The sequence below is a fragment of the Glycine max genome, chromosome 8 (assembly GCF_000004515.6).
Source record: "Glycine max cultivar Williams 82 chromosome 8, Glycine_max_v4.0, whole genome shotgun sequence".
NCBI classification, from domain to species: Eukaryota; Viridiplantae; Streptophyta; class Magnoliopsida; order Fabales; family Fabaceae; genus Glycine; species Glycine max.
In genome coordinates, this window is record NC_038244.2 from 16,449,619 (window position 1) to 16,471,656 (window position 22,038).

General features: G+C 33.5%; 2 protein-coding genes across 5 annotated transcripts; one reads left to right on the top strand and one right to left on the bottom strand.

Annotated features, from left to right (window-relative positions):
• Window positions 1-8,197, bottom strand: LOC100800697 (homeobox-leucine zipper protein ATHB-15-like). Of its 4 annotated transcripts, none has more exons than XM_006585513.4 (18): window positions 7,747-8,197; window positions 7,459-7,621; window positions 7,010-7,116; window positions 6,842-6,932; window positions 6,492-6,587; window positions 6,296-6,409; window positions 6,112-6,195; window positions 5,806-5,961; window positions 5,650-5,724; window positions 5,378-5,484; window positions 5,097-5,289; window positions 3,556-3,741; window positions 3,390-3,470; window positions 2,534-2,668; window positions 2,120-2,457; window positions 965-1,070; window positions 452-601; window positions 1-181 (listed from the first exon to the last, which is right to left on the bottom strand). In XM_006585513.4, exons 1-18 carry the CDS (start codon window positions 7,959-7,961, stop codon window positions 35-37), a joined length of 2,544 nt encoding a protein of 847 aa, XP_006585576.1. In that variant the 5' UTR covers window positions 7,962-8,197; the 3' UTR covers window positions 1-34. The 4 variants fall into 4 exon arrangements, with proteins under 4 accessions (XP_006585576.1, XP_003531653.1, XP_014634618.1 ...); XM_003531605.5 differs by having other exon boundaries at window positions 2,120-2,445; window positions 7,747-8,194; XM_014779132.2 differs by having other exon boundaries at window positions 7,459-7,633; window positions 7,747-7,885.
• A 7,676-nt stretch (window positions 8,198-15,873) lies between these two features.
• On the top strand, window positions 15,874-17,319 carry LOC100801234 (GATA transcription factor 9). The gene is made up of 2 exons (XM_041018297.1): window positions 15,874-16,324; window positions 16,455-17,319. The coding sequence occupies exons 1-2, from the start codon at window positions 16,001-16,003 to the stop codon at window positions 17,172-17,174; spliced, it is 1,044 nt and encodes a 347-aa protein (XP_040874231.1). The 5' UTR covers window positions 15,874-16,000; the 3' UTR covers window positions 17,175-17,319.
• The last annotated feature ends 4,719 nt before the right edge of the window (window positions 17,320-22,038 follow it).

Below are 22,038 nucleotides of genomic sequence, written 5' to 3' on the forward strand. Positions count from 1 at the left end.
TTACAATAAGCACTACTGTACTTAGAACAAAATGTCAAACAAAAGACCAGTTCATAAACATAAAGCAAATACAATGAGCATTCTCTTCTTCATTCAGCACCTTCCAAGCAACGACTCTTTCGTATGAGACAGGCCGCCCCATGCTTGAAAGACAAATACCACCCTGAAGACATGCAAAACCCTACCAAACAAGGAGAAATTAATAGAAAGCATCAGTTCTGTTGACAGCATACCCCAATTCAAAGGGGCAAAGAAAGAGAGGGGAAAAAAAAGGAAGCAAGTTCACTCTCTACAAAAATAATTTATCAAGTGAAGCATAATCTGATATGCAATATAACTAAACAGCACATACAAGAAATATGTAGCCATACATTTAGTAAAAAAATAACATCCAATAGCAAGCCACATGGAAGTGTGGAATCAATGCTTTTATTACAACAAAATAGTAGACCTGTTGAATAATCTGGGGAAACTCTGAAAAGAGAATTTTTCGTTCATGATCATCAAATATTTTCTCCAAAGGTATATCTTGTAATGCAACTAGGGTGGTCTCCAGCATGTCAAGCCCAGCCTGGTTCGAGAAAGTAAACACTGGCAATGCCTGCATAAACAAAAGGTTAATGAATGCGCCCTCAAATAAAATAAAACGAGTACAGAATAACATGCCATCCATCTTGTGTTATACAACTTATATGCACTATAGTTTGAAAAAGAATAAATAATAGACTTGAAACACTGACAAGTGACAAGTAAAGCTCCTTGCAGAATACTACATAGAAATGGGTCTATGTTTTACTAGGCTACTCAGGCTATGGCTCATGTTGATAAAATGATACCCTCTATTTCAGAGTACAACCTTTTGTTAAAACCTTTTTGGGTTAGAGAATTTGAACTGCACTATGGACAGAGAAGGTACACGAAATAGATACATGTGATACGAAATTGAATTACATTTCAAGCATACCTTTAGAGTGCAGCATAATATTGCATCTGAGTGATGCCACAAGGACTTGAGCAAAGATTCATTCCCCTCGTTATTAGATTTAAGTAGCTCCACACCCAAGTAGCACCTACAAAACTAAAATAGTCAGGCCATAGCTCTGTATTTAAAATATCAGTTTCGGCAACCAATCCATGACATTGAAAAAGAGGAGGTACATAACAACTACAGTAACTTCTTTGAGCCTCCGCTGGAACTTAGAAGTTATAAGTAACAAGTAATTGCACAAAACTGAACAGCTAATGGCTCCATAAAACCATAAAACCATAAAACTGTATTTGCTAACATTGGGTCCAAATTTTTGAGCTTTTCTTCTCTTTAAAGGTAAACTCCTCCAATTAGTTTTCTATTACAGGTCTGTTTCTTTTGCTTTCTTTCTTATTCATTAAAAAATATATTTTTATGATGTAACACTTTCTTAGTCTGTCACGTCATCACTCAATAAAACCTGACTAAGGACATAACTAAAATCAAACAAAAAAATTTAGGTAATAAAATCAAAATGGACTATATTACAAATATGAAAAACATATTTAAACCTTAAAAATATTATAAAATAGGGAGTGAATTGATGCAATCCTACCCCAGGAACTTCTGGACTACAAATTTGTGAGTACTGTGAATTTTTTAAAAGATAAAAAAAATGTCAATCTAATGCATATACAGGTCTTGAATTTTATATCAAAGTCTCTCAACTAATCCTTGTCAGAGTATTTGATGACACAAGATTTTATAAGATATGTTAGGGTATTTGCATGACTTGCAGTGCCAAGCAGTTAGAAACTTATAATTAATAAACTACATCACAACTTGGTGTTATGGTGCCCATGCATCTATTTACAGAACTTAGCATCTGTGCTGGTAAGATTATTCTCTGCTAATATGCAAAAATAAAGGAGGTGGGATTTGTTTGGAAGACAAGAACTGACAATCAGAAAAGAAGAAATTTCACTCTATGCAACTCACCTAACCTGTCATTAACTTAGTTTCTTTATTGAACGAGATAAGATATTAAATTTGGCTCTCTTATAAAATCAAGAAAAACAATGGTTTCACATAGGGTAAAATACATTGCATGAGTCTCAGCCTTAATATGTGAAGACAGCAAATTTTACGAACCTATAACTGTTGCAGATCCAATGAGCAAGGGTTTGTGCTTCAGGAGTACCCAATGGTGACCTAAGCCCTGCATGTGAACTCAAATGAGAAGGAGAAAGTGCTAATCCTACCCTTTGAACCGATGATATAATGCTCCGAACATATTGACGTGCCATAGCTGCTACATGCTCTTGCATATGGCTTTCAAATGCAAATTCAAATGCTATTGTCATCACAGATCTCATATAGCTGGAATTTCCAGCACATTCATCTGAAGCTCGGTTTCCACTGGGACCAACGTCAAGGGAAGATGCAAGGTCAAGGGTGCGATTGGGGCTGGAAGCTTCCTGCAAAACTTTCTTAGCAATAATTCAAAGATTCTTGTCGGAAAAAAATACAAACAAATAAATCGGTTCATCAATGAATGTGGCAAACCTTTCCAGATTCAAGAGGAATGATGCGAAATCCAGAAGGTAAAAGGGGGGCATCATCAGCAAAGGAAGCATCAATTGGAGCAGATATAAGTTCAGCACAGGTGCCAACAGCATTCTCATCCATTCCACTGCAAAGCTACCGAAACAACAACAAATGAATTATACGAAAGAAAGTTACAAAGGTATCCTAGAAAACATTAGAATGTTATGAACAGAAAGTTTCCCCATTCTAACGGCAAGAGTCCAACAAATAATGATGTAAACTGGCAAGTTATTCAAGAGGCTTGAGGATATAATATTTTTTCCCTCATCATACATCGAAGAAAGAAGAAAGTGACCACCGTGAATTCTGATCGGTATTCCAAGTTTCCAAGCATATTTTTTATCAAGAGTATAAGTTTTTCAAGATAAACTCCTTAACTAGTTCAAAACATAGAGATAGGACAAAAAAATAAAAATGGGGTACGAAGTTTGACATTTTTTTTATACGCAAGGGTAAGGCTGCGTACAACATCCCTCCCCCATACCTTCGCATAGCGAAGAGCCTCTGGGCAATGGGGTACGAAGTTTTTTTTTTTATTCCAAGTTTCCAAGCATATTTTTGATCAGGAGTATTTCATGATGACTAAACTCCTTAACTAGTTCAAAGCATATAGATGACAAAACTCTTATAGGACAAAAAAAATATGAACACTAAGACCTGAACCAAATTCCACGTAAGTGTTATGACTAAGTGTATCAAAACATGCTTTATACATATTAGTGCAATATACATAAATCAGAACAAGGAAACTGGGTAACTGGCATCTATGAAGAGGGAAGCATAGAGCAAACAACATGAGACAAAAATAACTTACTTGCAAAAGAAACATTTCTCTGGGCATTATTGTGTCATCAGGAGAATGAGCAACTCCTTCCAATTTAATGACTTCCAAAAACTAGCATGAATAAGATAGACATTAGTGAATGTTGAATTGCAAAATTATTACTGCATCTAATGCATAATTTGTACCGATTTATCACCTCTTCATGCTCAATTGTGTGTGCTAGGGGGAGTATAACTTGACCTCCATAGTTTCCAACACGAGATCCTGAAAAGCTGCAAGGGCCAACTTTAATAGCAGCAGCTGTGTAAGCATCCATATTGTTGTCTGCCCATTCTGATCTATGCTCCCGCAGGAACCTAAGGAGAATGGCAGGGTGCACATTCTGGGCAAGAGAAATGGCACATGGCAACAGTCAAATATCAGGATAATGTTAAGCCTAAAAATCGATATTGACAATTCAATATCTGCAACTGAAACCAATTTTTAGTTAGAAAAATTCTCTAAGAGATGCTTTGGTTTAGGAGAACAGCATATCAAGCAAAGGGCATTAATATTTAATAATAATTTTTTTTTTTGGAAGGCAAAGATAATTTATATTATAGAATAACAAGTACCAGAGGTACTACTTAGTACAAAAAGGGGTCCTGAAAAGTCAGGAGATACAACACCCTACCCAATTGAATACCCTACTAACAGAAGCTTTAATTAAAAGCTATAGACATATTTGAAGACCAACTATAATAAGGAATCTGGAAGTGCCTTTCCCAACCCCTCAGCCAGGTCCATAAAAGGAACAGAGTGCTATCTGTCAGCCTAGTGATATCAAACGTTTGATTCAGAAAAATGATATCATTTCTGAGCCTCCAAATTGAACTTGTAGCTGCTATCCACCACATTGTCCTTCTTGTGTTAGAATCCTTTGAAGCTGCTGAGGAGTAGTGCTGGAGAAAATTATCCAATGGTCTGCAGTGAAACACCTTGTCTTCCTTTACCCAAGATAGGAATTCCCACCATAAAGGCATAGTTTTGCCACAAGTGAAAAACAAGTGGGATGCGGTTTCAGGTTGACTATGGCAGAAGGGACATAAATCATTATCCACCTGAATCTGCCTCTTGATCAAATTGTCCTTCGTGGGAAGTCTATCCCATAATAACCTCCAAACAAAAGATAGGGCTTTAGGAGGGAGTTTGATCTCCCAAAGTTTCTTCTATCCCAGGTTCTTTAATAATAATGATATAACAAATAGATCTTTTTTACGGTCCAATTGCAAGGTATGGGACTTGAGTCCCACATTGGAAGTATGGTGTTTATAAGGCCTTGGACTCTCCAACTACACCAGCTAACTTGTCACGTGGTTCTCCCAAGGTTCTTATCAGGCATGTTCACCAATAATTGATAATTGACTAGGAAGGTTGATTACTTGATCAAAAAAGTCCTTATCCCATCTGAGCAATATTTTATTAACTAGGCATTCGGGGGTCACCACTCTGTACTCATGATAATTTGAATGACATGACTTTTTTTGTCCATAGAAAATTTGCTCAACTACTATTGCAAAGAAAAGATGATGCAATAAACATTATGTACTGGATATTTACAATATAATAATATGAGCTTGACTTGTGTCCTTGTACAAAAATTGTGAACAGCAACAAAATAAACATATTTGATTATCCAGAATTTTATTTTATTTTATAATTTAAAGGAAATTCATTGAAACTTCTTAGCATACTGACCTGTAATAGCATCGATGCTTTGGCACATAGCACTGCATTACTGACAGACGGAAATCCATTGGCAAAGGAAAGATTCAGACCCATTAACTTGTCAGGGGATGAATTCACGAGAATAGTAACATCATCTACACCATCATTGCCAATTGTTGTCCATCCCTCATCAGTAAACCCATTGAGTGCCTCATTGAAACCCCTGGCATAACATAAAATAGATGTGAGATTCTAAATTTATTTGCAAAGAATTTGAACAAAGTCACAACCCTTTAGTAGAATATATTAACCGGCTCAATCTTTGGCTAAGAGCTCGTAGTGCTGATGGTCTTCTACCCCACCCACTGACGTTGGACGGAGAAACTTCATGTGAAATCTGCCTTAAATGACGTAGGGCCTACATGAAAAAGAAGAAGAATTTACCATGCCATAGTCCTTTTAAATCCATTAATCAATACTATTGTTACTGTAAAATTAAATATTACAATCATATATACATAAATAGGGACAAAAAGAAACACATGCAGTTGTATCATCAGGAAAAGAGACACAACCACCATACCGCCATAGTTGTCTTCTGAGACAGTACTTTAGATGACTCGTACAGTGGACGTAGCACTTCTGGCACACTCCATGGCTAACAATAGAATAAACAAGCTTAATTTTCATGTTAAATACAAATAAATAAATATTGATGAAACAAATCAAATTAATGTACCTCTAAATTCATATGATCAACAATGTGGATGATGGAACCGCCTCCTTCACAAGGTCTGATCAGGTACCCACTAGGCAGCATCTCTGCTCTAACAAAATGCTGCACAGGAGGCATGCTTGGACCATTTTGAGTATTTTTAAGTGACCTCTCACAGATCTAAGGCACACAGTAAGAATGATTTAGACATATATGCATTGAAGGAGAACTTAACAGTAAGAGTAGACCATTGCACGGGTGAGGTCTGTTATTAACTACAATATCTAATCAAATACAAATTTTTGGATAAGAATTTTTAGAGTCATTTACCACTAAGCTGCTATCTTCTAAAACAGAAGTGTAGCGCAACAACCAGAAGTCTCGAGCGGGAGCCAATGTGGTTGGTGCATATAGCTGATCATCAAAGGCAACATGTAAGCATACAAATAAGTGTTTTGGTTCCTATCCATTAAGGTAAAAGTCTTCATCCATGCACTATAATTTTTTACTTTACCTGCATATAAAGCAGCTCAATGGTTCCACCATTTGCTGTGGGCAGCACATTGAGAACATCAACAGCTCGGCAATCGCGAAACCACAAAGGCCGATCTTTGAGGATTTCTGCAACCTGGAAAGAGTATGTTTGATCATGTGAATGATGAACTCAAGCCAAACCATCAGTAAATATAAATAATAGTTCGATCACTTACCCTAGTGGGTTCTAGTCCCACTAGACCACAAGCTCTTGCTGCCACACCATTGCAACCATGAGAAATAGCAACGATTCCAATGGAATCCGGACCAGGCTGTGCACATTCAACGAGAATTAGTTAAGAAACATGATTTTATAAATGATTATAGAAACATGTATGCCACTAATTTATTCAAAAGAATGGAAATCATCGAGAAAGAAGATTTTCAGAACATGGGGTGGTAAGTTATTCCAAGATGACAATTTTATAATTCTTTTACCATTATGCTTATTGGTCTATCCCTATGGAATAAGTGAAGAGTAAAAAACAACTAACTGGTCAACGAATGAGAAGAGTTGGACGGATACCTTCATTCCAGGCATTTGGACCCACTCAACAGCAGTCCCAGTAGCCTTAGAAAGAAATTCTTCTAAAGTCTCTTCTGCAATGGACAAAAGCCTGGGGAAAAAGAATAAGACATTAATACAGAACCAAGTTGTGACAGAAAGGGAGCCAATAATGATAGTTCCACTAACCCTGCAGGACTTGCATCCCGTGGGGGATGTTGAGTTATCAAATTGTGCTGCTGACCACTCCTCACAGCTGATTCACAGCTTGTGTCTTTGATTGCCTGCTGCTTAGTCTGCAGAGAAAGTGCCATTCTAAAACATTCTCATAGAAAATCTATGAAAGGGTAGAAGAACAATTTACCAAAACTATACAGTTAAAATTACATACTATTCTGTTATTATGATTAGATAGTAATTAGTGATTTAGACATTATTACTCATTATTAGATTGATCCTATGTAATCAATATAGATCCTATTTACTAATTATAAATAAAGGCTGTGTGTTCATACGCAACACACAACACACAACATTAAAGTAAAACATTGTAATATACACAAACAAAAGATTGAATATTTGGATTGGGCATCATTAATAATTACAAAATCTATAAAAACAGAGTAGTAGATTGTTACATTTTGGGTGGTATGTTGACGAAAATAGCCATTTTCATAGACGAGTTGAGAGACCTGCTTCTGCAACCTATCAATCTCCTCCATGAGCAGCTTGTTCATGGCAGTCAACTTCCTATTTACAGCTTGCAGCCGCGACGACTCCTTCCTCTGCTTCTCTCTACATCTGAACAGTTACCTTATTAACAAAACATTCATTTTCAAGTTCACTCAAACACAGAATTAAATTAATTTGATGAATTGGCTTAAAAAAGAAAATCAAAGCAATAGACTTCAGTTAGGGGTAGGTACCTTCTGTTCTGGAACCAAACCTTGATTTGCTTGGGATCAATGTGGGAGAGAGTGGGGCACTCGCGAATGAGTTGCAGGCGGCGAATGGAACTAGGTTTGGGGCAATCGTGATAGAGCCTCTCTAGGGCTTCAACCTGCTCAGGCGTGTAACGCACGTACTTCCCGTTATCCATTCCGATTCCGATTCCGTTTCTGCTACCATCCTTGCAGGACATACTTGATCTATTAGGCTTTCCACCACTGCTCCTAACTAAACTAAGATCGAGTCATGTATGGAATCTCTGCAACCATTTGCTCCGCCGCTTCACCGATCTGCCAACCATGATGGAAGAACGATATGGCATGGATGGACCATGGATGTGTCAAATTATTATTATTATTAGGATTAATTAAGTCAAAAATGAATTGTTCTTTTACAACGCAAATCTTGTCATGCATAATTGTTATACCTTTAGAAGTGTTAGGATTTATTGGAGTGAGATTCAAAATAACTTTTTTCTTTTTTATATTTGGATAACATAATATTCTAATTATTTTGTTAAATATAATAAAACTTACATATAGATATATATGAGATATAACTTATTAATTATTATTATTATTATTATTATAGGGTCTTAAAATAGACAAAAAAAGGTTACTAGATAGGACACAATCATGACCTCTTCGCATGCGTTTCTCTCTTTTTAATAATAATAAAAAAAAACAAAAAGAGAATATTACAGCTATACATACATATATCATACATGATACATGAGAGATGTGGATGGGAACGGCATCTCCATATGCTGTGATGACATTGACATGACCCCGAATAGTATGTGAGATGATAGAACATGCAACATGGGAAGTTTTGATGTGACATGATGATGAGATGGAATAGTAGGTATGTACTGTGAAATACTACTACAGCGGTTGGATGGATTTGTCCGGCTGCTATTCACTTGCTTCTGACTTCTATCCCATATTTGGCAAAATCCGTATTTCTACATGTGCTTTTAAATTGTTTTAATATTAATTATTGCTATTGATACAATCATTAGGATACTAGTACTATTATGCGTTGATATAAAGGAAGGAAAAGTTTTACCTAAATTGCCAAGGACTCATACATCTTATATGCACAAGTATGGACACAAATAATTGGCGCCATTAAAACACAAAGAAGCCATGCGGAAATTGGTGAAAATGTTGGAGTATTTCATGTTCTCCTTACTCATTTTGTTTCGTTATACCTTGTATGCCCACGTTGATGCTATTGGGTTGTCATAGGATATTTGTTTTGTCTGGCATGGAGGAATGCAGAATGCATTGCATATGTAGCAAGTTTTTAATTCTAGAGAGGATTTTGGCTTGACAAATGTAACGTCGTATAACACTTTATTTTAAGAAAAATATTAACAGCATACTCTCCAACATACATTTATGGAGACACTCTTGTTTATTACTGCATGAAATCTATTAAAAATTATAAAATTTTGTGAATCTTAAATTCTATTTAATTACTTTTTATCCTGATTAATATTTTATGAATTTCAATAAATTTTAGTCAATAAAAAAGAGTGTATTTATAGAAGTGTGTTAAAGAGTATAACACTGTCACTCATCTTCTTTTAATAATAATAATGAGCTTATTTCTATTAGAAAAAGAAAAAAAAAAGCTTAAATATAAGCTCCCTTGAGCAACTTTTTAAAGTTTTTTCTAGCTTGTGCACAAAACACACCAATCTTCGAGTCCCAACTTCCTCATTTTATTTTAACTTTCTATAAGTTTGGATGAACGATTGTGTTTAATCCGATATAATTTATATTGTATGTATATTTCTTCTTCTTTTTTTTACACCAAGAAAATATTATATCATTTCATTCATCATAAGACCTTCAATACAGTGAGAAATAGACTAAAAAACATGATGACTAGCATGAAATTTAGATGCTCTTGCTAGACAATGAATAACTTGATTGACTTGCTTCCTAATAAAATGCATTGTGGCATTTGGGAGGGTAGATAGTAATAATCTAAACAATGTTGGAGAATACAACCAAATTCTGATACATTAGATGTAGTTCAAGCTAGACTATCAACAAAAAATTACCGTCAACAAGAAATTTACAATCAGTTTTTGCTTCATGTATTGGAGGTGCACCATTCTTGAGAATTGTTTTGACTGCAAAAAAATCACCATTATTGTCACGAATACATATGCCAGTGCCATAAAGATTCTTATCAACAAAATTTGTTGCAACCAAGTTGCAATTCAGATACCCTACATCTGGTTTGTGTCATCTAAAATTATTGACATTATTCTGTGTATGACCGTGGTCATTTTTCTCTCGAGCCTACTTCTAGTTATGCATATAATCACGAGTAAAATGTACAGAGATTTGAGGAGGTTGGAATGTATCATTTCATACCTTGTCATCCTGTCTCTACCAAAGACACCATGGATGTTTTTATATCAAAATACTTTTAATTTAAACGGACTTTTTAAGTTAAAAAATAAAATTTGACAAATTACTTTTACTTTTTTAAAAAAGTTTTTTTTTAACTTTAACTTAAAATAACATTTAACTAGAAAAGTAGTCAGGCTAAACATACAATAAGAATTGATTTTGAGTATAAAACAAGGTAAAAAATTTCACAGTTGAACTTACCTTGTTTAACCCAGTAACATTGTCTAGTTGCACGTGATGAGTTGATGACATTTTTGTCTTTCGTCTATATGACTTTCAACGATGACATAGAAATAAGGTCATTCATTTTAGTTGCTTACACTTTTCTGACATACGAACAATTCAAAGAATATAATAACATGGCATGAAAAGAGCTTTCTATTTTTTAGTTTAGTTTGTAGTCTGCTAGACTGTAAATAAGCTTTCTACTTTTTGCATCTTTTTTTGAATTTGACGTGAATTTGAGATAAAAATGTGGGTACTTGACACTGATCCAAACAGCAGAGTAATGCAATATTTTACTACGTGCTGCAGTAAGGTATTCACACTTCACCTTTTATTTATTCATTTTTCTTCATTTTTGTAGTTCTTCATATTGTTGTACTAGTATCAAATAATTCCTTAGATTACAATTACAGGTGTAAAAACCTTTATGGGCTTTAGGGTATGTGCAAGCACCCCATTGAATCGTACCATTTTTCTTGTTTTTTGGGTAATCATTGCACCGTTTTGTTGGGACAATTATTCGGTCAATAATGCTCTAGATTGGAAAAGTCCTAAAAGTTTACAAGAAACTGGGCTAAAAGAGAAGCCCAACATCAAACAACACTAACAATGTTCTTGCCACGTTCAAGTTTCCTAGGAAATGTTTTGATACTAAAACTCAAACATCACCTGGCCCATTATTCTTAGGCAGTTGCTATGGACACCCACTACTTTTGCTGGGCATCCAGCAACACAGTGAAAGGACTAAAATATTTTTTATCTTTTTTACAGATCGATAATAATGTGTTTCCCGCATTATTAATAGAACACTCAAATTAACTGAGATAATAGATACATTATGTTATAAATAAATAATATCACTATATATAACACTAAAATTTTTAATTTATATTTAATGTACATGTAAATTTACATAATAAATTTTGTGATGATTATTTTTTATCTAATAATTAATTTTTTTACATATATAAATTATAAATAAAAATCATATGTTTAATAAGTATTTACACATGTAAAAAATATCAAATTTATTTAATTATCAATTGCTATAAAAAAACATCTAAATACATCATTCAATTAAATATCATATTTATTTAATTTTTAATAATTATAATAAACATCTAAATACATCATTCAATTAAATATGATATTTAATTGAATGATGTATTTAGATGTTTTTTATAGCAATTGATAATTAAATAAATTTGGTATTTTTTACATGTGTAAATACTTATTAAACCTATGATTTTTATTTATAATTTATATATGTAAACAAATTAATTATTAGACAAAAAATAATCATCACAAAATTTATTATGTAAATTTATATGTACATTAAATATAAATTAGAAATTTTAATGTTATATATAACGACACTATTTATTTATAACATAATGTGTCTATTAGCTCAGTTGATTTGAGTGTTCTATTAATAATGCGGGAGACATAAGTTTTAGTAAATTAAATAATAAATTATATTTTTTTTAAAAAAATCCTATGGGCATACGGATTGGTAATCCGTAAAAAGAAAAATTCATACAGATCAACAATTCGTATTCATCGATTTGTAGAAAAGGTGAAGGACATTTTAGTCCTTTTACTATGTTGCTTGGTGTCCTGGCAAAAGTGGTGGGTGCCCAAAGCAATTGTCTTATTCTTATTGCTTATCACCCATTTGGGCATAAAGGCACATTCAATGTATATCCATCCGTCTACAACCCAAAAGACAATTTTGGTTCAACATTTTAATTTGGATTTGGTTTTCAAGACTCTTTTGTATTTTCAATGTTAAGTTCTAATGAATAATAATTCAGAAAAAAAATATTAAAATGAAATCAATACAATGAAATGATAACTTTTTTCTTAATTAACATAAATTATTATTTCTTCTTATAAGATGGCAAGGAGTACATAAAATATTTTTCTTCAAAATAAAGTGTTCAAATATTTGTTAAAATCGAAATAGGAAAAATAAATTCAAACTCAATGTAGTGGATCTTTTTTCATTGAAAAAATGTTAATCAGTATATTTAGGAAAGTCTTGAAAGAATTTTTAAAATAAATTTTTTCATTAAAAATAAAAAAAAAATTACGATGTTCATAAATTTTTTATCTTTTCTTATAATTTTTATTTTAAATACTTTTTTAAAAATTCTTTAATCAATTTCATAAAGATTATTGATTAGCAAGACCCTTCATTAATGAGTTACGTGAAGAGGGTGCACAATTAATTGTCTGCGGTGCACGTGGTACCATGTTTGCAATAGAACATGTGTGAGCCACGCACGTGTGGAAGGAAGGATGAAAAGAATGAAATTAAAAATCCTAAAATTTGAGTATGACCTTGGAACCAACTCAAGCTTGATTGAGAAGCCTCAGCCTCAGCCTCAGCCTCACAATCACATGATCGCTGACACACACACACACACATCTTTTCTTCCTTTCTCGCGTGCTCCCTGCATACCTCTATTTTTCTAATTCTTCAAAACCACACCAATAAAGAGAAGCCACTCCAACAATAAATTTCGCCCCCTCTTTAGCAATGATACTATTTTTTCCCCTTATTCTTACTTAAAATATACACTTAAAGAACAGCTAGAAATGAATGTTATTATTAAATATAAAAAAGTTGTTGTGATGGTAGTAGTAATTGTGTAAGGAAACCTTATCCATGAGTTACCGAGGGTTGATTAGTAACCTGGGGATCAGAGTCCGGGCCATCTGACTCAATCCTTGTTTGTTTATCTCAATGCGAATAATAAGGTCAAATGCTCTCTCAAACACCAGCATCCACATGATTTTACATCAAAATGTTTTTCAATTTGGAGAAGTCGGTCCAGATATATATACAACTTTGAAGGACCCAAACAAAATACACTTATTTGTCATATTTTCCCTTCTCCATAACTAAGCTTCACTTGTCACACCAAACCTATCTAATTCGCCATGCATGCTTTTCTATTTCCAATTATATATTATTATGCTCCACTTAATGAGACGTTATCTTCACTTCTTCAGATTAATCATGCTGCAGAGGCTAACCGTTATCAATTCTACACACAAGATTCTCCCAAAATTATGATAATATAAATATAAATACTGTAAATAAAAAAATTAAGTTACCCAACTCCCTTCATTTTTTATTTATTAACCATCACATTGGTATGAAATTATTCTTATTAAAAATGGTAATTAATCTTCGCCAAGAATAATAAATACACATAAAATAAATATTCTATATTGAATTGTGAATCAAAATTTGAATTCTGAATTATTTAATTAAAAAATACAAATTAATATAACTTATTTCGACTGCCTCCTATTTTAATTACACAAAAACAAAAAGAGGATCCTAGACCTCAATTATATATCCTTGGACTTGGTAATATAATGGCTACTATGTTGTTAATACCGAACCTAACAAATGTTACGGTTAAAAGGAAAACAAAAAAGTAATCCTATAATGAGCACGAATTTAGCTAAGGTAGCAGGTGAGATTAAAGTAAAAATGTTGGTAAACAAGCCACGTGGATGAGATCATGGCCATTTTTGGATTAAGTTGAGCTGTAAGCGTCGTGCTGAAACGTGAGAAGAGGAATATAAAAAAGAGGCCATGATAGGACAAGAGGGGTAGAAAGTATAATTAATTGAACTAAACTAATGTAATAAATCAGAATGAATGAAATAAATAAAAACTTCGCACACCTCCCGAAGTAATAATATTATTAGCAGCAGAGGAATCCGGCTAACTTGGACCCTATTGGAGGAGTCACAGCGACAAAACCTGCAAGAGATCGATTCTTTGAGAGGGTTGAATTTTATCAACATTAAATTCTACCCCTTTTAATCATTGTTAATTAAGACATTAATTATCCAATTATTCACGCTGTAAATGTATTACTAAACTATTTAAGGTCTCTGCCGAGTGGTTTTACTTTATGGCCAAATTTAGTGTCTAAACTGACATATTGAGGAAAGTGAGCAGTGTGTGTCTGTGGCCATACCTGTTTTCTTTCCAAGTGACAGCCCACCATTGTGCTGTTGCTTAACACTTGATTCCTGTTCAAACCACATGATCATTATTCATTGCATCAATTAATCCTTCTTCTTTTTTCTCTGCTCATTTTTACTTTACATACTTGACTTTTTAATTAGTAATAGACTTATTTTGAACACATTCCTAGCATACCAATCCTTCAAATATACTACTAATTATACAAAGAATCTCAATCAAAAGTAATCAGTACCATGTCAGTGTGTGATATTACTTCATTAGCATGAAACTTCAACAGTTTAACTAAGTTTTTTTCTATCTACAAGTTGGCAATTTCACATATCAAGTCAAGCAATCAATTAACGACATGTAAAAAATGATACTGTTTGTTAATAACAAAAAAACGAGGCAGTGATCATAAAGACACTTAAATATTTGAAAATAAAATGTTTTTTGACGTTTTATCAGTCTAAGTTACCCACACGCATTTTTGTTTTGAAAAATGTTTTTGAAGTTTTTTTTGAAGATTAATGAAAAATACAAAATATCTTTAATTTTAAAATTAATTTTACTAACAATTTTCTTAAAGACACTTATTAAGAAAATTTAATATATAATACATATTATAAAATATTTTCAGTTACTTAAAATTGCAAGTATCAAATAATTTTTTTTTAACTAACATTAAGGGTATTGGTCAACATTTGATACATTTGCCTTTTAAAAAAGCAGATTATAATTAATTGAATTAACACTTTATTTTATTAAGGATCTTTCTAATTACACTTGATAAAAATACAACAAACACATTAAATCATAAGAAAATAGGAGTAATTAATAATTTTCTCTTTAACAAATTAATTATTTCATTTTTTTTAAATAACAGCCATCTTCAAACAAAGAAATCGATGTACTAGCAAGCAACACATTTTCTATCCTGGACTTTACTATTTATCGAGTATTTGTACTTCAATTACTACCTATATTATGAGTAGGTTGTTGATATGGTTATTCATCAATGAAAGAAAAAAAAACTAGTACTAGTAACTCATTATTATCGTTGTCTTCCTAGTTAAAGAGAAGGGCACACAATACGTACACATCCCAACTAGTAACTACTTAAGTCCATGGAAGATTTTGAAACGAAGAAGCTGCAAGGGCAACAATAATTTGCATTGGAGTTATTTTTAAAAGAATATTAAACCATTACTAGAAAGTAAAAAGAGGGGAACAGAAAAGAAAATCTGGAATGCAAAATAAAGGGGAAGGAAAAATGAAAGTGGTTTAATATTAACTTTACAGAACTTGCAAGTCACTTCCCCTATTATTTTTATTATTATTATTAAAAAATTTGTGCATGTGTGTGCATGAAAAAAGATGCTCCAATGTGTGAGAAATTTCACTTGTGCCACTCCTTTACTCCTCAAAACCCCACCCATCACTCCCACACCTCTCAGAGCCTCACACACAGGAAGCCAAAGCAATCCTCAAAACGGTGCGTTTCGCTCCTCTCTCTAAAAATAACATACTAACTTCTCTTTCTCTCTCTTAAACTTTCTCCCACTAAAACACACTATCTATATGGAGGCGCCGGAATACTTCGTCGGAGGCTATTTTGGCGCCGGAGGAGCCGAACAGTTCTCTCTGTCGGAAAAGCGCCACTCCGACCAGAAAACTGGCGAGCCTTTCGCCATTGACGACCTCCTCGACTTCTCCCATGCGGATGCCATTATGTCCGACGGTTTCTTCGACAATGTCACCGGAAACTCCACTGACTCCTCCACTGTCACCGCCGTCGACAGCTGCAACTCCTCAATTTCCGGCAGCGACAACCACTTCGCCACCGCCATTGTCCCCCGCTGCTACCACAGCGATCCTCAATTCTCCGGAGAACTCTGCGTTCCGGTAATTATCATTTCCGATTTCTCGCTACTCGAACACTAAATAACGAAATAAACGATAATTGTAATAAATTAAATTAAATTTGTTAAGTAATTTTGAAATTGAGTTTTCTATTTTCGTGATTTTGTAACAGTATGATGAAATGGCGGAACTGGAATGGCTCTCGAACTTCGTGGAAGACTCGTTCTCCGCCGAGGAGGAGCTGAAGACGCTGCAGCTGCTCTCGGGCGGCGGCGCCGCGTCCACCGCCATTGGCGCGAAACCGCAGACGCCGGAGTCCTCCTCCTCCACCGACACGCTTCCGCCGTTCGCCTCCGACGGCACCTTGCGAAACGCACCGTTTCTCCACTCGGAAACTCCTCGCCCAGGGAAGGCACGCAGCAAGCGCTCACGCGCGGCGCCGGGGGACTGGTCCACGCGCCTGCTCCACCTGGTCGCGCCGGAGAAGGAGAAGCCGCCGCAGGCGAAGAAGAGAGAGGGAACGAATGTGGAGTGTTCCGGACGCAAATGCCTTCACTGCGGCGCGGAGAAGACGCCGCAGTGGCGAACGGGACCGATGGGACCGAAAACTCTATGCAACGCGTGCGGCGTGAGGTTCAAGTCCGGGAGGCTGGTGCCGGAATACCGGCCGGCGGCGAGTCCAACGTTCATGTCAACGAAGCATTCGAATTCGCATCGGAAGGTTTTGGAGCTCAGGCGGCAGAAGGAGATGCAACGACAGCAGCATCATCAGCAGTTGATGAGTCAAAGTTCAATTTTCGGCGTATCCAACGGTGGAGATGAATTCTCGATCCATCATCATCATCATAATCATCACCTCCATTGTGGGCCAGACTTTAGACACGTTATTTAGACTACCTAGTTTTTAAATTTTCATTTTAATTTTAATTTAGGGTGCAGGTCTAAGTTTAAACTATCGTCAGCTTCAGCACTTCTTTTTTCTTATCTGAAAAATTTTGTCTTATGAATTTGAATTCTTAGCTTTTTTTTTCTTCTAATTTTCTCTTTTTTCCTTTATGGCAGAAAGTCAGAAAAGAAAAAAAAAAGGGCAATAGAATCATGGGGAAGGGTTAAAAATAGGGAGGGAGAGCTTCATTCGGCTGTAGAATCTACTCTTGATTGTTTTCTCTTTTTTTATATATATATATATTTTGGCCCAATTTGGAAAATTCAGAATCAAAATCTTAGTTTTATTGGAAATAAAAATAAATCAATGGAAATAATTTGCTGAGTAGCGGGAAAAAAATTTAACTAGTCTGGTCAACGTAAATGTAGTACACTCGTTTATTATTTTTATTTTACTGAAAAAATAAAGTGATAAATCATAATTTATAAAAAGATATTGAAAAAAATATCAGTGCAGAGGCTTTTCATTAATTGTGCATATAAATTAACAAATTATATAAAGGATGAGATAAACAAAAATCCATTTATATGGAAGATAATTATGCGTGAAAGGGAAAAAAGAAAACGCGGTTTCACTTTTCTAAAATCCACTGGTCCATTGCAAACTATATATGGAACCTGGATTTCTTACATACCAAGGGATTTTCAGCTTTATTAAAAAAAAAATGGCAGCAATAGATGGTTGCTTGATACAACGATACACAATTTGGTCAATTGGCAATCATGAAACAATGTGTTCATCTTTTGCCTTACCAAAAAAGTGGGTTACTCTTCATCATTTCTATAAACTCGTGAATAGTGTAATTCATCTAGATTTTCATTCTGTTCAAAAAGGGAACTTGAGTGATTTTAGATAGTAGTATTCATTTTTATTTTTTATTTTTAAATTCTCTTGATATCTTCGTTCTAAAATAAAACAGGTGGAAACGATTGTTAACTTTACCCATTTTTAAGGCTGAAGGATAAATATACCGACAAATTTTAAGGCCGAATTGAAGTGCTTGGTTATGTGCATCGTGAGAGAGTACCGAGGACCCAAAATTGGTGGGGATTAGAGAAGAAGTGTGAAATACTATATACTATAAGGATTGCATGGATTTCAGTGAAATTAGGAAATTGAAAGATTTTCATGTTTAGCCACTGGCCAGTTGTGCATCGTCCTCTGTACGTACCATCTACATGGAAGTGCGTTTAAGAAAAGGGAAAGAATGAAATTATGAAACCAACGTGGGAGGGGCAATATATATATATATATATATATTAAATATATTAAGAGTAATTAAAAGAATAAATGGCTGCTTAGCTTGCAAAATGGTGCAACAAGGTCATGTGAGTTGAGTTGTGAGGGATTGTTAAATAAACAAAGAATTAGGTACACATTGAGGGCTGATATAACTGTCCACCTGATCCTAGACATTTCCCCTTCCTATGGGCTCCACTCTTTCATTGTATATACACACTGATACTATTCACGGGTTAATTCTGTGATATATTCATATTTATTCCTAGGTTGCCATTAAGCATGATGGTGATCAAAGTCAATTTTTAACTAATTCTAGCTTCATCATATCGTGCTACTACGCTTACTAGGTTCCACTCTCTATGTATGTACGAACTATTGCTATTAATTTGTATTTTCTTAATTTGCTTCTAAAGAAATTTAAAGAGGCAAAACTTAGAAGATAAAGTAACTAATGAACCAATGATAGATTCCCTTATGGCGTGTATGTGTAGTATAAAACTAGAAATAGAACAATAGAGATATGAGAAGCAACACTACTGATCGATATATCTGTTTCTAATGATCACTTCTCCTTAATTTTCCTTTAAATTTGCGAAAATGACTAAAATATAGTATAGTGCAATTCATGCCGCAATCACATTGATTAATGGGTTAAGCAAAAATATTAATATGAAAAATAAAAAAAATATTTTCTTTGAACTTTTGACGTTATACGTCACCTTCATCTTCCTAATTGATAGCTTTTAGCTAGTTATACTTACTGGCAACTGGTGATTTCCCGCGTAAACCAAAGTTGAAAAGTAACTAATTGCCACCTAAAGAATGTGACAACGTGAAAAATAAATTGATGATAAAAATGCATAAATTTAAAATTATTAATATTAATTAAATATTTAAAATTATGGAATTACAAGTAAATTCATTAGTTAAAAAAATGAGAATTGTATCATTTTGAGTTTCAATAATAAATTTCATTCAATATATAATAAAAATTGTGTGAAAAAAATTTGTTAAAATGTTTTGCTAGATCTTTGTTATACCTTTAGAACACGTGATTCACTTTTGATTTTCAAACCCGAAAAAAAGAAAGAGTATTAATTGTTATTTACCAAAGCCTTTTATAATTTCCAGTCAATAGATGAAAAGTATATAGGTAACAGACAAAAGTTAACAATTTTTTTTTTATTATTTAGCATCAAAAGTTTTATTTTTTTAATAAAAATAAAAAAAAGAAAAGAGAAAGAGAATTAAAGGCTCATGAGTACTGAGGATTTTCATGCAACATTGAAAACTGCATGGCTAGCTAGGACATCCGTTATAATATATATTCCGAATACACACACAGACTTAGTTACTTTAGCTTTTCACAAAGCCACGATTTATTTTGAAGAAAGAGTACACAGAAAGTACAGTGTATGTACACATTGGTGTGTAGCCAATGTCGGTATATATATATATATATATATATATATATATATATATATATATATATATATATATATAACAATTTTTAGGTCCTATAGGATGGTGGAGAGTGCTGAAGTTATGATGAAATAGGAAGGAAGAAGCAACGCGACACATTAAGGGAAATTGTAGTGAAGATATATAATAGATGCATGTGGGTGATGAAACCAAGCACATGCGGTACGTGACGTGCATGACTGTTACTTTGTTGCTGAATGCTGATTGATCCATAATGTATCCAAAAAATTCACCATATGGCTTTGCTGCTGCATGCCCCATTTTCAAGGGGATATTTTCATGTTCGCTGTGTGTAAACGCAGCTCATAACCCAAAGAATTGATATATTAATATAAGGTCTCGTTATATTTTTATTATTGAAAATGACTTATTTATTAAGAAAATTTATATTTAATTTTTATGAAGTGAAAAAAAAAATTTAGATAAAAAGTAATCATGTATCACCAGCAAATTAATATCATTTTGAGTTACAAGACAGTCGTAATCTTCTTTAATACAAGACAAAAAAAAAAGACCATAGCTAATAATGGGTTCTTGTCCCCCTCACACCACCCACCCCCACTCCTCTCTTTACTCTTTTGGGGCCTTTTAAATTATTGCTATGTTTACTTCGTTACCTGTTTTGGTAAAATGGCACGCCCAGGGGTCTACTTGTAATTTTACATCCACGCTCATTGCGGTTTTTTTTTTGTCATTTTGCAAAGGGAAGGAAGCGGGGTAGAATTAGAAACTTGGAGAAGCTCACACATGGAAAAATATATCGCAGGAGTTCAAACTTCCATGCTTTTGTTACCCCACAATTTTATCATTTTGCTTTCTTGTAATTTAAAAGTAGTGTTTTTTTCGTACTTTCAGTATTAGCATATATGAGGAATTAGGGGTTTACGTAGGATGTGTACGTTGGGATGGTTATTTTTTTGTGTTTAATGTTTAATATTAAAAATGTTTAATGGTTCTGAACCGGTTTGAAAAAGAAAATTATATTATTATTATTATTATTATTATTATTATTAGGTTCGATTAACTGAACCATCTCTATTAAAGAAGTTTGATTAACCGAACATTTTTTTCTTTAACAAAACAGTCTGAAAATCAATTCATATTCGACTTTATTCTAAAAATTAATTTAAAATTTGTTAAAAAATAGTGTAGTTCAAAATTGATTTTCTAAAATCAATTCTCATTTTTGGTTTAAAAACCGAACCAATTAAACCGTTCGGGATTAGTTTGGTTTTGGTTTTTTTGCAATCAATTTTTAGTTTTTTACACACCCCTAACTAACTTGTTACTTTGAGTTAAGGAGATGCGTGTAAAATGTATATACAAGAGGTCGAATTTGATTGATAAATATATGTCAAATTTGGAGGTCATCTGACTCACAAAAGTAGAGGCCAATTGGTTTTGGAGTTTGAAAACTGTCATATTAACATGATAGAAGAAAAAATAAAGAGGTGAGATTAATTTTAGCACAAATCTTGAACGCATTTAATGGGAGTAAAATTTTTCACCTATCAGCCAATTCACATTTGAAGTAAGTAAACTGTAAAAGTAAGTTAAAGGGAAAAAATATTACCATATAACGATTGCGATGTACTATATAATAGCCTTTTAATATTCACAAAAAAAATAGCCTTTCAATTGGTTAATTATTATCTTGCGTGTAGAAATTGTTTATAATTAATTTCAAGGTTTCATATATTGTTATTAAGTTCATAAAATATTTTGTTTACGTGTAAAATATTGAGATCATTTTATTTCTTAGGAAAAAACTATGTACAAAGAAAAAGATCCAAATTAAAGTAATTTTTTTTTATCACATAAGCATACTTAATAAATATTTGTATAAAAATATTTTTTTTAGATGATAGGTTAAAAATATTTTATATATTGATAGTATATATATATAATTTATAAAAAGATATTTAATTTTAGACTTCTTGTTTGAAGAATGATTTAAATTTGTTATAGCACAAGACACGGGTTATATATAGGGTCATTGGTGAGTCATTGTCGTTAGGTGATATATAAACAAAGCTAGCAAGCAACATCATGGCTTCTTGGAAAAGTTGTGTGGTGTGTGTAAACT